The sequence below is a fragment of the Lucilia sericata genome, unplaced genomic scaffold, assembly GCF_015586225.1.
Source record: "Lucilia sericata isolate MDLA Ls3-8-SP2 unplaced genomic scaffold, ASM1558622v1 Contig002108F_arrow, whole genome shotgun sequence".
In the NCBI taxonomy this organism is placed as follows: Eukaryota; Metazoa; Arthropoda; class Insecta; order Diptera; family Calliphoridae; genus Lucilia; species Lucilia sericata.
The window spans coordinates 25,961-41,852 of NW_023995958.1; the positions used below are offsets into that span (position 1 = coordinate 25,961).

Genomic DNA, 15,892 nt, shown 5'->3' on the forward strand with positions numbered 1-15,892 from the left:
TGCTAATAAAGTGGTAACTGTTTGAAAATTATGTGTCAAATATTGAAAATTGTTTAAATAGTTGGGTGGTATTATTTTGTTAAAATTTTGCTGGGAAAAAAAGAGAGAGAGAGAGAGAGTAAATATCTCCCTAATCACAATCGGGGTAGTAGAAATCTATTATTGTATATCGCAAAAGTTTCAAAAAGTACCAATTGTAGAACTCTTATAGATATTCATTCCACTAGGATGTCTGATTATATGTTTCTAGGTTAAATAATTCAGAAAATCAAAAAAGTACCATTTGAACGAGGAAAAAGTACCAAAACTTTCCTCTTACACCATTTCAAACTAATCTGGATAATATACATTTTCAATCAGATCAAATCACATTTTCCTTATAACGTGTCTTAGCCTGTCTTATCTTGTTATAACATCTAAAAGTCCAATCTGTCGACTTTAAAATAAAGGTTTAACCTTTGCTATATCTTCTTTATTCTTCGAGATATTATAACCCAAAACTTGAACATGAATTTTAACTACATTTTACCTTTATTGAATAATAAGTTAAATCATTATTTTAAAACCGACAGAATGGACTGTCAGATGTTGTAACAAATTTTATAAATATAACTTTATATGGCGTAGTTATTACGTCTCAATTAGGGCAATTTTATAACAAGATATACTCCAGATATCTTGTTATAAAATTGCCCTAAAAATTGAGGCGTAAGATTAAACGAATAAGAAGATTTGTGATATCGTGTAGTTGGGCGCCATATTAGTACATGAAAGCAGATCGGGTGTTAATAATAGACAGATTCACATTTCCGAATTAATAAAGGTCTCCGAGGTCTTAATGAACAGACCGAATGCTAGGCCAGTAAGGGCGCTCAATCGATATTTATGGGAACTGAACCGTTGTTCGGTATTCTCTATGGGCAGCACTAGCAATAAATGTGGTTTTTGGATTCAACTTGAACTAGCTTACTTAGATAGCTTAGGAGATATATGCCTTTTGGATATAAACTGAAAAAATCGTATCTATGGTAAGAAGTTTAATTCTTCAGATTTCTTAGAAAATCAGATTTTTTATTAAAAATCGATTTTTATTGAAAATAAAAATATGTCCTTTAAGTTAATTTATATAATAAAACTATCTATACCCAGTGTGCTTTGCTACCCTAAAATCTATATAAATAAGAAGCCCACAAATTTTGAAGATTCTAGCTCTAACAGTTTCCAATATATGTATATAAATTTTAGTATTTAATTAATAGGGAGCTGCCAAGCCCCCTATTGGAAGTCCTCTAATTTATTACCCAAATGTTCACAGGATATTCGAATTTTAGCTCTAATAGTTTCTCAGATATACGAATTTTTGTATTTAATTCATATGGGAGGTGCCAAGCCACCCTTATGAAAGTCCGCCCATTTTCCTCATAAATACTCACATAAATGTTAAAGGTCTTCGTGCAAAATTTTAAAATTCTAACTCCCATAGTTTCCAAGATAAACGAGTTTTAGCATTTAATTTCTATGGAAGGTGCCACGCCCCCTATAGCTACACTGTAGCTAGGTTGCCCATTTTGTCAACATGTGTTCATATGGATGTCAAAGTTGTTCATACAAAATTTGAGGACTATAATTGTTGAAGTTTCTCAGATATGCGACTTTTATTACTTATTTTGTATGTGGGCGTGGCACCTCGCCTACTTGAAATTGCAAATATCAAGCAAATTTGTTCAGCCGTCTAGCCGTCTGTAATACACATGCAATATTAGTGAACAATTATTTAGTAATTGTCATAAAACTTATTGCTTTCTGGAGCAACAATTTAGAAAAGCTTTTCATCATATATGAAAGCTTTGTTTACTTTGGAAAAAAACTGAAATTTCCAACTGGACTTATTATTAACTAAATCAATTTTCAGATTAGTTCATATAAACACTTCTAATATAATCAAACTTTCAATTCATATTAATAACTAAACCAGTTTAAATTGATTTAAATAATTATTAATAAATAAGATTAAAATAAAAGTTTTCTATAGAAACCCATATTTTGAATGAACTGCTATATACATATTCCATTTTTGTTTGCAAATAAATAAATAATTGTTTAACTATAGTTAAAGGAAAACAATGCTGGAAAAAAATGACTCACTTTTAATAAAAAGTAAAATGTTTTAAATAATTAAATAATTAAAAGAATAAATTACACAGAAAAAGACTAAAAAATACTAGAAATAAAGTAATTTTTAATAATTATAATTAAAATAATAACGAAAAATATATATATTAAAGTAAGTTAATATAATAACTAAGATTTGGCAAATTTAATGAGAAATTTTATATAAAGATATTTAAAGCATCAGTTAAATACACTTTACCCAGTACGAATATATTACTGCTGAGAGCGTAATAATGATATTAATCGGTACTTTTCATTTTGAATACTCAAAATAACCCAACAAAAACTTTCATTACCATGTAAAGAATTAAAATTCTAAAACTATTTACCACGCTTGCTTACAAATAAGTACTTATAACGATAGCTTGCTAATTAGGATTGAAGTTAGTAGTTTTGTTATCTACCCAGCAAGAATATGGTAAGGAGATGGGCTTATCAAACAACTTACTATTCAATGACTACTACATAGCGTCTGTATTACTTAGCACAAGTGTAAAAATGACTTACAAATAATTATATATGTATGTATGTAAGTACTAACTTGTTTGTGCTCGACATTTTCGAATTTATTCCTTAAAAAATTAAAAAAAACTATTTTTGTATGCGAACTATTGATTTTTACTTCTAATTAGCTAAGCATACGTTGTAAGTACTTATTTAACCCCTTCTTTGTAAGCGAGCGTGGTGTTACTTGCTTCCATACACACACACGGTTTGAAAGCAATGACTTTATATGGTAATGAGAGTGTTTTTCTTATAGTTAGTTACTTAGTTACAGTCCAACTATAGTACAGACTATGAATGGGAATATAATCATCCTATAGACGAGACTATAGTCCTAGCCTATGGGTGAGACTATAATCCAGCCTATAGACAAGACTACAGTCCAGCCTAAAGACAAGACTACAGTCTAGCCTATAGACAACACTATAGTCCAGCCTTTAGACGAGACTACTATCCAGAAACTAGATGAAATATAGTCCAAACTATAGACGAGACTATAGTGCAGAATATAGACAAGACTGTAGTCCTGAAACTAGACGGCACTATGTCGAAACTATAGAACGAAATTGTGCAGAATATAGACGAGGCAATAGTCGCAACTATAGACGATAATGATTATTAGTTAGTTAGTTAGTTAGTTAGGTTAAGTTAGTTAGTTCTTTAGTTAGTTAGTTAGTTAGTTAGTTTTGTTAGTTAGTTAGTTAGTTTTAGTTGTTAGTTCGTTTGTTAGTTCGTTAGTTCGTTCGTTAGTTTAGTTCGTTCGTTAGTTCGTTGTTCGTTCGTCGTTCGTTCGTTCGTTCGTTCGTTCGTTCGTTCTTCGTTCGTTCGTTCGTTCGTTTCGTTTCGTTCGTTCGTTCGTTCGTTCGTTCGTTCGTTCGTTCGTTCGTTCGTTCGTTCGTTTCGTTCGTTCGTTCGTTTCGTTCGTTCGTTCGTTCGTTCGTTCGTTCGTTCGTTTCGTTCGTTCGTTCGTTCGTTCGTTCGTTCGTTCGTTCGTTCGTTCGTTCGTTCGTTCGTTCGTTCGTTCGTTTCGTTCGTTCGTTCGTTCGTTCGTTCGTTTTCGTTCGTTCGTTCGTTCGTTCTTCGTTCGTTCGTTCGTTCGTTTTTCGTTCGTTTCGTTCGTTCGTTCGTTCTTCGTTCGTTCGTTCGTTCGTTCGTTCGTTCGTTCGTTTCGTAGTTAGTTAGTTATTAGTTAGTTAGTAGTTAGTAGTTAGTTAGTTAGTAGTTAGTAGTTAGTTAGTTAGTTAGTTAGTTAGTTAGTTAGTTAGTAGTTAGTTAGTTAGTTATGTTGTTAGTTAGTTAGTTAGTTAGTTAGTAGTTAGTAGTTAGTTAGTTAGTTAGTTAGTTAGTTAGTTAGTTAGTTAGTTAGTTAGTTAGTAGTTAGTTAGTTAGTTAGTTAGTGTAGTTAGTTAGTTAGTTAGTAGTTAGTTAGTTAGTAGTTAGTTAGTTAGTTAGTTAGTTAGTTAGTTAGTTAGTAGTTAGTTAGTTAGTTAGTTAGTTAGTTAGTTAGTTAGTTAGTTAGTTAGTTAGTTAGTTAGTTAGTTAGTTAGTTAGTTAGTTAGTTAGTTAGTTAGTTAGTTAGTAGTTAGTAGTTAGTTAGTTAGTAGTTAGTAGTTAGTTAGTTAGTTACCCTGTTATGTGCTCTTTTTTCAAAATGGAAATCGAACCCACGACCTCTGGAACGACTAACCCTTCTAAAAGGAAAATAGTATAATTTCACACACAAATTATATACCTAACAGTATCGAACTCACACTTGTTGATATCGAGTACTCTTCACCCACTATTGAATAGTTTGCAGGCTAAGTTTTGATAACTCGTTTAACTACTCATATTTTTATAAAGTTTCAACATTATTGAATTTTATTGCCAAAATTTATATATTTTTAAAAATTTTTATTGATTATTTCAATTTAAAAATTTTTACGATTTAAGTATCATTCTAATTAATATTTTATTTATTTTATCTGTTATTTTTCAGGTGGCGTGGAAGTGTTTATAAATTAGTATGGCGTGAATTAGTGGCGTATTTATGTTTATATTATACTATTAATTTTGTATATAGATTTGCTTTAACCGAACAACAACAAAAGTAAGTTGCAAATTTTAAAAACAAATAAAAATTGTATATTTTATTAACAAATAGATACTTTAAAAAACGATCATTAAAATTGGCAATTAAAGGATAAAATTATTCATTCAAAAAAATAAAACATTTTAAAATTTTATTACATCCATAAAAAGTTTTGTAAAGATTTCTCATTATTTTTATAATGTTTTCTTTATATTTCAGAATATTTAATAAGTTACGATCATATTTTGGTCAACAGGGCGAAAGTATACCCATGTCATTTGTGCTGGGTTTCTATGTAAGTCTGGTAGTGAAACGTTGGTGGGAGCAATACAGATTATTGCCCTGGCCCGATACGTTGGCCCTATTTATAAGTGCTGCAATACCAAATTCAAATGGTGGTGTAAATGTAAGTATTTTAATGGATTTGAATTTCCTCAATAGTTTATCATTTCTAAAGACTTTTTCATGAACCAATCAAAAATATTTGATTTCCATTTCTTCCCCTCTAGAACGAAACCGGCCGCCTTATGCGTCGCAACATAATGCGTTACATGGTCTTGGCCTATGTGATCACTTTGCAACGTATTTCGTTGCGTGTTAAACGTCGTTTTCCCACCACCCAACATCTCGTGGATGCTGGTCTCATGCACGAGTCTGAAATGAAAATCTTTGAGCATTTAAATGCTAAAAGTCCCATGTCTAAGTATTGGATGCCCCTGGTTTGGGCTACAAATATTATAAATCGTGCTCGCAAAGATGGTCTCATAATGTCCGATCATATAGTGCAAACGATATTGATGGAATTATCAGATATAAGACGTCGTTTGGGTGGTTTAATCGGTTATGATACTGTGTGTGTGCCATTAGTTTATACGCAGGTGAGTGATTGATTATTATCTTAAAATAGGTTTGTAATTGATATTTGATGGTTTGACACTTTGAAAAAATCAAATTTTTAGTCAAAACTTTATTTTTTTCATAAAAATGGAGAAGTTTGTTTTTTCTAACATTACAGTATTGTTCATTTGGGAATTTACATTATTTGAAATTGTTTGTTTTTCCCTTTATATTTATCTAAAACGTGCTAATTTTCTAAAAAAAAATATTTTTCTAGTTCAATGACTCATATTTATCATAAAAATAAGCACTTTTTAAAATTTGTCCCACTATAAATTATTTCCTAAAATCATGAAATTTCTTAAGAAAACAAAGGCCACAAAAATTATTTTTTTACAATTTAAATATAAAATTGTAGTGCAATCAGTTCATAAATTTTCCATAAATCAAAATTAGTCACTTTTCACACCAACGACAGGGGAGTTTTGGGGCCGAATTACCACATATATAATTGAATTACCTTTCGTAGAGAAACGTCGAAATCACATTACGACATTGAAATTAAGTTGAAATGTTTGAGATTTATTCTACAATATCGAGTGGTATTATCTTAAAAAAATTACCATCAATTATACTCGCTGTAATTTGTCCCAAGTTTTCAACCCAGACTATAGGTTAAAAACCAGAGTATAACGGAATTACAGTCCCAACTATCCATTATAGACGAGACTATAGTACAGACAATAGACCAGACTTCATTCCCTTCTAGAAACGAGACTATAAATAAAACTTCAGTCCTAAGGCTGAGACCATATCATAGATTATAGAACAGACTATAGGCGAGACTATAGACGAGGTTATAGACCAGGCAATAAATGAGATTATAATTCAGACTATAGTCTATAATATAGACTATTAACCAGACTGTAGACGAGACTACATTCCCAACTACAGACTAGAGCACAGACTATAAATGGAACTATAGTCCTATGGATGATACTATAGACCAGACTACATGCGAGATTATAGATCAGTCTATATCTATACTATAAACCAGACTGTAGTCCAGACTATTGGCGAAAATCTAATCCAGACCATAGTCGAGACAAAAGTCCAAAACATAGACGACCTATAGTGCAGACTATAAAAGATTATAGACCAGACTATATGCGAGATTATAGATCAGACTATAATCCGGACTATAGACGAGACTATAGTCTTGACTATTGACGAATATCTAGTTCAGATGACATTGTGATACTATAGACTAGACAAAAGTTCAGAATAGATTACAAACTCTACGCCAGACTATAATTCTGACTAAAGACGAGTATATAGTACAAACTATAAACAGATCTATAGTCCTGACTATAGACTAGACTATAGACACGACTATAGATTAGATTATAAGCGACACTATAGACAAGAATATATCTCAGATTATAGACTAGACTAAACTATAGACGAGACTATTGCTCTATAGCCTAGCCAATACACCAGACTATAGAAGAGACTATAGTCGAGGCAATAAACGGGACTATTGGCCAAACTCCAGGCGAGTCTATAGTCACGACTATAAACGAGACTAGAGTCCTGACAATAAACGAGACTATAGTTCTGAATATAGACGAGACTATAGCTCAGATCGAAGACAGACTATAGACGACACTATAGAGCAGATTATAGATCAGACAATAGATGTGACTATTACCCAGATTACAAACTATACGCCAGACTATAATTCTGACTAAAGACGAGTATATAGTGCAAACTATAAACAGATCTATAGTCCTGACTATGGACTAGACTATAGATATGACTATAGATTAGATTATAAGCGATACTATAGACAAGAATATATCTCAGATTATAGACTAGACTAAACTATAGACGAGACTATTGTTCTATAGCCTAGACAATACACCAGACTATAGAAGAGACTATAGTCCAGGCTTTAAACGGGACTATTGGCCAAACTCCAGACGAGACTAGAGTCCTGACAATAAACGAGACTATGGTCCTGAATATAGACGAATCTATAGCTCAGATCGAAGACCAGACTATAGACGACACTATTGAGCAGATTATAGATCAGACAATAGATATTGGCCAGATTACAAACTATACGCCAGACTATAATTCTGATTAAAGACGAGTATATAGTGCAGACTATAAACAGATCTACAGTCCTGACTATGGACTAGACTATAGACACGCCAGACTATAATTCTGATTAAAGACGAGTATATAGTGCAGACTATAAACAGATCTACAGTCCTGACTATGGACTAGACTATAGACACGACTATAGATTTGATTATAAGCGATACAATAGACAAGAATATATCTCAGATTATAGACTAGACTAAACTATAGACGATACTAAAGCCCAAACTACAGATGAGACTGTAGTCTAGACTATAACGACACTATTGCCCAGATTATTTACCAGACTACAGATGGCACTGTAGTCTAGATTATAGATCAAACTTTGGGAGGCACTATCACCCAAATTATACACCATACTATAGTTCAAACTATAGACGACTATTTCGGCCAGATTATACACCAGACTACAAATGAAACTATAGACCAGACTACAGATGAGAATATAGTCCAGACTATAGAAGACACACCAGACTATAGTTCTCACTGTACATGACACTATGGCCCAGCCTATACACAAGACTATAATCCAGACTATATAGACGAAACTATTGCCCTAGTTATAGATAAAATTATAGTACAAACTATTGTCAAAACGATAGTTCAGGCTATAGACGATGCTATAGCTCAGATTAAAGACATGACGGGACGATAATAATAAATTAAAATATATTTACTATTTTTATATAATTTTATACTTTTAATAATATTTCACAATTTGTTATTGATCTATTTGTTTTCTTCTATTTACAAAAATTTTCTTTACAGGTTGTAACATTAGTTTTATATACATATTTCATTGCCGCTTTATTGGGACGTCAAATGTTACCCGATATGCCAGATCACAATGGCAAAAATGATTACGATTTATATTTTCCGCTATTTACAGCGTTACAGGTAAATATTACAAAAAATAAAAAAATACCTTAATTATAGAAAAATAAACAAACAATTTGCAAACTAAACCGCAAAGTAAAAACATATAGATAAAGAAATTGAAATGAAACTAAAATATTTCTTTACCGCAAAAAAAGTATTAAGATCTTTAAAAGTTGCAAATACATTGTATACATAAATATTTAATGAACTTAAATTAAACCAAAAAATCCTATTTTTAGCTAATTTTATGAGTTTCATAAAATCCAAAGCGTAATAATAATAAAGATGTAATTTAAAAATCATATTTAATGAATATTAAACAAAAAATGTTATATTAACTCTTATTTAGTCTAAGATTTGTACAATGTTTACATACCTCTTATGGTTTTAAAGTTACACTTTTAAGCACTTAAACCTTTTTTGGCTAAAAACCCCTTAAACTACTAATAAAACTATACAGTGTGGAGGCAAAACTAATTATTATGACAAATGTGAAATTAAATTAAATGTTTGTAAGAAAGCTAAGCAAAGCCAGAAAGAAACACTTTCTTTATAAGCCATGCACGATTTTAATTTAAATATTATATAATTTTTTAAAGTACTTAGTTGAATTAATTTAAAAAAATCATTTTACTTTCCTCTGTTAGGTTATTATTGGCTGGTTGCTTGCTTGTCTGTCTGTCTGCGGTATGATGAGTGTTATGAAATGTTTGTTAAACATTTAAAAATCCAATTATTTTAACTTTTTTTCGTGGGTAAAGATCGCATGTTCGACGTTTGAATGAACTTATAAAAACCTTGTAGGTTTACCTTGACTAAAGATATAAAATTGCATACAAAATTTTGACGAAACTATAATCCAAGATTAAAGACGGCTCTGACGTCAAGACTATAGCTGAAACTATAGCTTAGACTATAGACAAGACTAAACTCCAGACTATATACGTCCAGACTATAGAGTACTCCATAGTCCAGACTATAGACTACTCTATAGTCCAGACTATAGACTACTCTATAGTCCAGACTATAGACTATTCTATAGTCCAGACTATAGACTACTCAATAGTCCAGACTATAGACTACTCAATAGTCCATACTATAGACTACTCTATAGTCTAGACTATAGACTACTCTATAGTCCATACTATAGACTACTCTATAGTCCATACTATAGACTACTTCATAGTCCAGACTATAGACTACTCTGTAGTCCATACTATAGACTACTCTGTAGTCCATACTATAGACTACTCCACAGTCCAAACTATAGACTACTCTATAGTTCAGACTATAGACTACTCTATATTCCAGAACATAGACTACTCTATAGTCCAGACTATAGACTCCTCCATAGTCCAGACTATAGACTACTCTATAGTTCAGACTATAGACTATTCTATAGTCTAGACTATGGACTACTCTATAGTTCAGACTATAGACTATTCTATAGTTCAGACTATAGACTATTCTATAGTCCAGACTATAGACAAATCTAAAGTCCAGACTATAGACGACACTATAGTCCATGCTACAGATGAGACTATAGCCCAGACTATAGACGAGACTATACTCCAAACTATAGACGAGTCTATAGTCCAAAGTATAGACGAGACCTTAGTCCAGACTATAGACGAGACCTTAGTCCAGACTATAGATGAAACCATAGTCCAGACCCTAAACGAGGCTATAGTTCAGACTATAGACGAGACTATAGTGCAGACTATACACGAGACTATACACGAGACTATAGTCCAGACTATGGACAAGGCTATACACCAAAGTACAGATGAGACTATAGTCCAGACTACAGACGAGGCTATAGTCCAAAGTATATACGATACCTTAGTCCAAACTATAGACGAAACCATAGTCCAAACTATAGACGAGACTATAGTCCACATTATAAACGAGACTATATTCCAGACTATAAACGAGAATATAGTCCAGACTATAGACGAGACGAATCATAGTCCAAACTATAGACGAGACTATATAGACGAACTATAGTCCAGACAATAGGCGAGGCTATAGTCCAGACAATAGACGAGTCTATAGTCCAGACTCTAGTTCACACTATGGATAAAACTATAGACGAGACTATAGTCCAGACTAAAGACAAGATTATTGTCCAGACTATAGACGAGATTATAGTCCAGACTATAGACGAAAATATATCCAAGACTACAGACGAGACTATAGTCCAGACTATAGATAAAGCTATAGTCTAAAACATGGATGAGACTATTGTCCAGACTATATACGAGACTATAGTCCAGACCATAGACGAGACTATAGTCTAGACTATAGACGAGACTATAGTCCAGACTATATACGAGACTATAGTCCAGACTATAGACGAGACTATAGTTCACACTATGGATGAAACTATAGTCCAATCTATAGACGAGACAATAGTCCAGACTATGGACGAGACTATTAGTCCAGACTATAGACAAGACCTTAGTCCAGAATCTAAATGAGTCTGTAGATGAGTCCATAGATGAGACTACAGTTCAGACTATAGATGAACCAATTCAGTTGTCGAACAGAATTTGCAAACGGAATATTTTACTAATATCGCCACAGGTCAATGCAATGGAAAATCACCGGCTACCTAATCTAATACAAAACATCTATTTAGTTTTTTTCAAAACAAAAGGCTGTCATTAAAAAAAAACAAAAATAATTAGAAAATTAATTGATTATTTTTGTAATTTAGTTTTGTAAACAATTTGAAATACAACAGTGACAACAACAAAAAACATTTGTTATATGAACAAAATACAACATCGATTTTTGTTTTGCCTGTCATCCATAACAAATACCAATAGCCAAATATGGAACAACGACGTATCACGTGGGTTAACCATAAAAAGAGAGATTGTTAAAAATTTCATAAAAATAGTCAAATTGAACATTTGTCTAAAAAAGAAATAGTCAAACAGTGTGACAAAAATACATAGCAACAAAATTATATATTTTCAAAAATAACTTAAGGATTTGTAAAAATGTTATTACTTCAATCTGATGTTAAAATATAATCAATATCAATTAATATATCATTATATTTTTTTTAACATTAAGTTTTGTCTCCTCTATTCTTTGCCACCCTATTTATCCACTAAATGTTTAGTACATTTTACGACTGTAATCGTGATGCACTTGCAACGTTTATTAATTTCCCCATTATTATTTTTTTCCGATATTTTTACTGATATTAAACAAATCGTTTTGTCACTAATACGTTTCGGTTTTTTTTACAGCAATTTTTTCGTATATGTAGACAAAACATTCATTGAATTATGACTTGTTTAAGTAAATTTATTATTAATATATTTCACATTTAATTAGCATTTTTTGTTTTTAATATATTTTATTATTTTTTAATCGTTTTTAACAGTTTGTTTTTTATGTCGGTTGGCTGAAAGTTGCTGAAGTGCTAATCAATCCATTTGGTGAAGATGATGATGATATTGAATTAAACTGGTTAATTGATAGACATATTAAGGTAAGTAGTATCTAATAATTTTTCAAAGTTGTTGAGAAATATTTACATGAAAAGCATACAGTTATAATGATGATTAAAGAAAGTCAGGGTGTTGAAGGCATGTGATCTTCAAAGTACTAATACTTTTTAACGCGTTAGGTACTTTCGTGAAACCAAATATAAGTCAAATCAACGATAACAACATTGATCCATTAATGAATCAGAACTGAACTAGAACTGAACTAGAACTGAACTAGAACTGAACTAGAACTGAACTAGAACTGAACTAGAACTGAACTAGAACTGAACTAGACTGAACTAGAACTGAACTAGAACTGAACTAGAACTGAACTAGAACTGAACTAGACTGAACTAGAACTGAACTAGAACTGAACTAGAACTGAACTAGAACTGAACTAGAACTGAACTAGAACTGAACTAGAACTGACCTAGAACTGAACTAGAACTGAACTAGAACTGAACTAGAACTGACCTAGAACTGAACTAGAACTGAACTAGAACTGAACTAGAACTGAACTAGAACTGAACTAGAACTGAACTAGAACTGAACTAGAACTGAACTAGAACTGAACTAGAAGAACTGAACTAGAACTGAACTAGAACTGAACTAGAACTGAACTAGAACTGAACTAGAACTGAACTAGAACTGAACTAGAACTGAACTAGAACTGAACTAGAACTAGGAACTAGAACTGAACTAGAACTGAACTAGAACTGAACTAGAACGAACAGAACTGAACTAGAACTGAACTAGAACGAACTAGAACTGAACTAGAACTGAACTAGAACTGACTAGAACTGAACTAGAACTGAACTAGAACTGAACTAGAACTGAAACTAGAACTGAACAGAACTGAACTAGAACTGAACTAGAACTGAACTAGAACTGAACTAGAACTGAACTAGAACTGAAACTAGAACTGAACTAGAACTGAACTAGAACTGAACTAGAACTGAACTAGAACTGAACTAGAACTGAACTAGAACTGAACTAGAACTGAACTAGAAACTGAACTAGAACTGAACTAGAACTGAACTAGAACTGAACTAGAACTGAACTAGAACTGAACTAGAACTGAACTAGAACTGAACCAGAACTGAACTAGAACTGAACTAGAACTGAACTAGAACTGAACTAGAACTGAACTAGAACTGAACTAGAACTGAACTAGAACTGAACTAGAACTGAACTAGAACTGAACTAGAACTGAACTAGAACTGAACTAGAACTGAACTAGAACTGAACTAGAACTGAACTAGAACTGAACTAGAACTGAACTAGAACTGAACTAGAACTGAACTAGAACTGAACTAGAACTGAACTAGAACTGAACCAGAACTGAACTAGAACTGAACTAGAACTGAACTAGAACTGAACCAGAACTGAACTAGAACTGAACTAGAACTGAACTAGAACTGAACTAGAACTGAACTAGAACTGAACTAGAACTGAACTAGAACTGAACTAGAACTGAACTAGAACTGAACTAGAACTGAACTAGAACTGAACTAGAACTGAACTAGAACTGAACTAGAACTGAACTAGAACTGAACTAGAACTGAACTAGAACTGAATTAGAACTGAACTAGAACTAGATCTGCACTAGAACTAGATCTGAACTAGAACTAGAACTGAACTAGAACTGAACTAGAACTGAACTAGAACTAGAACTGAACTAGAACTGAACTAGAACTGAACTAGAACTGAATTAGAACTGAATTAGAACTGAACTAGAACTGAACTAGAACTGAACTAGAACTGAACTAGAACTGAACTAGAACTGAACTAGAACTGAACTAGGACTGAACTAGAACTGAACTAGAACTGAACTAGAACTGAACTAGAACTGAACTAGAACTGAACTCGAACTGAACTAGAACTGAACTAGACGATCATGCGATGAATAGATCACAAAAAATTCTTATTTCGACATACATTTGAAAGAATTTATATGAGAAACCAACTGATCTACTTTAAAACACAAGTAGTAACCTTCCTATTTATTGAATACAAATGTTTTTAAACCGACTTTTCATTGTATTACAATGTCTCCCGCAACAAACATGATATGTCAACTCAAATAAACTTAAAATATTTTCCAAAGTCTAACAACAATATTTTGAAGCATTTTACATTTATAACGATCAATAAGGTGTAGCATTTAATCGGATCTGTTATAAAAATTAACACAAAACATCTGCTTAAGCAAAAAAAATAAATAAAATAATATCAACAGCGGCAGCCGAAGTACATTCATTTTTTCACAAATGTTTATGCACAATTATTTATTGTGCATTCAATTTATTAATGACTTTGTTTTCGGTGTCTCTCTCACTCAGTTTATCGGTCAGTCAAGTCAGTTTCGTTAAACCAAAAAAAATAATAAAAATAAGTTTTAATCGCCAATAAACCAGTTTGGTTAGTTACGTAGTTATCGCTTTTTCCTCGTCTTCTTCTTCTTTTTCGATTTTTCTGACAAATTTGTTTTAAACGTTGAAGTTTAATTCGGTTTAGTGGAGGAAAAAACAGACAGAATCTTTAAAACTAGAGTTTATTTTTAGCACGTGCCAATTTAAAAAAATCACTATTTACTTTAAGTTTAAATAACATGACAAAATTTATATACAACAACAACAACAAAAATCAACGATCATGACAACAAAATACATTTTGGTATGTGGTTTCGTTAAGAAGTTTTATTTTAAGTTTACTTTTGGATCTTGGTGTTTATTCGTACAAAGCGTTGGATGATGATGACAAACTTCGTCTTTTACCAACTTGTCTTTGGATCTGTTAATAAAATGTGTTGATTGATGTGATATAACTGTCATTCTGTTATGTTTTAGAATTGAATATGGTTTTTATTGCTATTTTTGTAAAATCAGATTTTATTTTTATTGCTATTTTTGTAAAATCAGATTTTATTTACATACCTGGGGTAAAAAAAAGTAAACTGCGCTGAAACTAACCTTATTTAACATTTCTCATGTTAAATTAGTGAAATTAATGTTTTTAAAATAGTTTACATTGTTTACATCATGTAAACAATTAGAAAATAATGGGATTCCATCAACTTACTAAAAATTCTGAAAGTTCAATTAAAGTAATTTATGATTTTACAATAATTTTTTGCTTACACCATGTAAACTATGGGTAAATAATGGTTTAAAAACACCCTTCGGCATTAATATTAGTCGGCATTAGCAAACTTGTTAATTTTTTAATTTTTTACATTGCTTACCTTATGTAAACAAGTAGTAATTAATTAGTTTTCTTGAATTTATTCAAAATTTTTAAAGTTTAATTGAAGAAATGTATGATTTTACAATATCTTACATTGTCTACACCATAAAAACAATTAGTAAATAATAGTTTCATATTATTTTTCAGTTTTAAAATTAAATTATTTAAATTTTTTACCCTAAATAAATATTTGATAAATAATGGTTTTCTTTGCTATTTAAATACTTTATTAGAGAAATTTATGTGTCTACAGTAGTTTACATTATTTACACGATCTAAACAATGGGTAAACAATGGTAAAATATTAATTTTCGGTATTAATATTAGTCGACCTTTGTAAACTTGTTAAATTTTTATGTAAAAAATAAATAATAGATATTCCTCTATTTATACAAACTAGAACTGAACTAGAACTGAACTAGAACTGAACTAGAACTGAACTAGAACTGAACTAGAACTGAACTAGAACTGAACTAGAATTGAACTAGAATTGAACTAGAACTGAACTAGA

The 15,892-nt window shown here is 31.4% G+C and overlaps 1 protein-coding gene across 5 annotated transcripts in view; it reads left to right on the top strand.

Annotated features, from left to right (window-relative positions):
- LOC119613402 overlaps positions 1 to 15,892 on the top strand; it is a 52,412-nt gene that overhangs the window by 23,251 nt on the left and 13,269 nt on the right. For all 5 annotated transcript variants that reach the window (XM_037969435.1, XM_037969434.1, XM_037969433.1 and 2 more), the window contains exons 4-8: positions 4,655 to 4,765; positions 4,967 to 5,153; positions 5,257 to 5,625; positions 8,519 to 8,647; positions 12,030 to 12,137. In XM_037969435.1, coding sequence (XP_037825363.1) covers positions 4,655 to 4,765; positions 4,967 to 5,153; positions 5,257 to 5,625; positions 8,519 to 8,647; positions 12,030 to 12,137 — 904 coding nt within the window. The remainder of the gene's footprint in view (positions 1 to 4,654; positions 4,766 to 4,966; positions 5,154 to 5,256; positions 5,626 to 8,518; positions 8,648 to 12,029; positions 12,138 to 15,892) is intronic.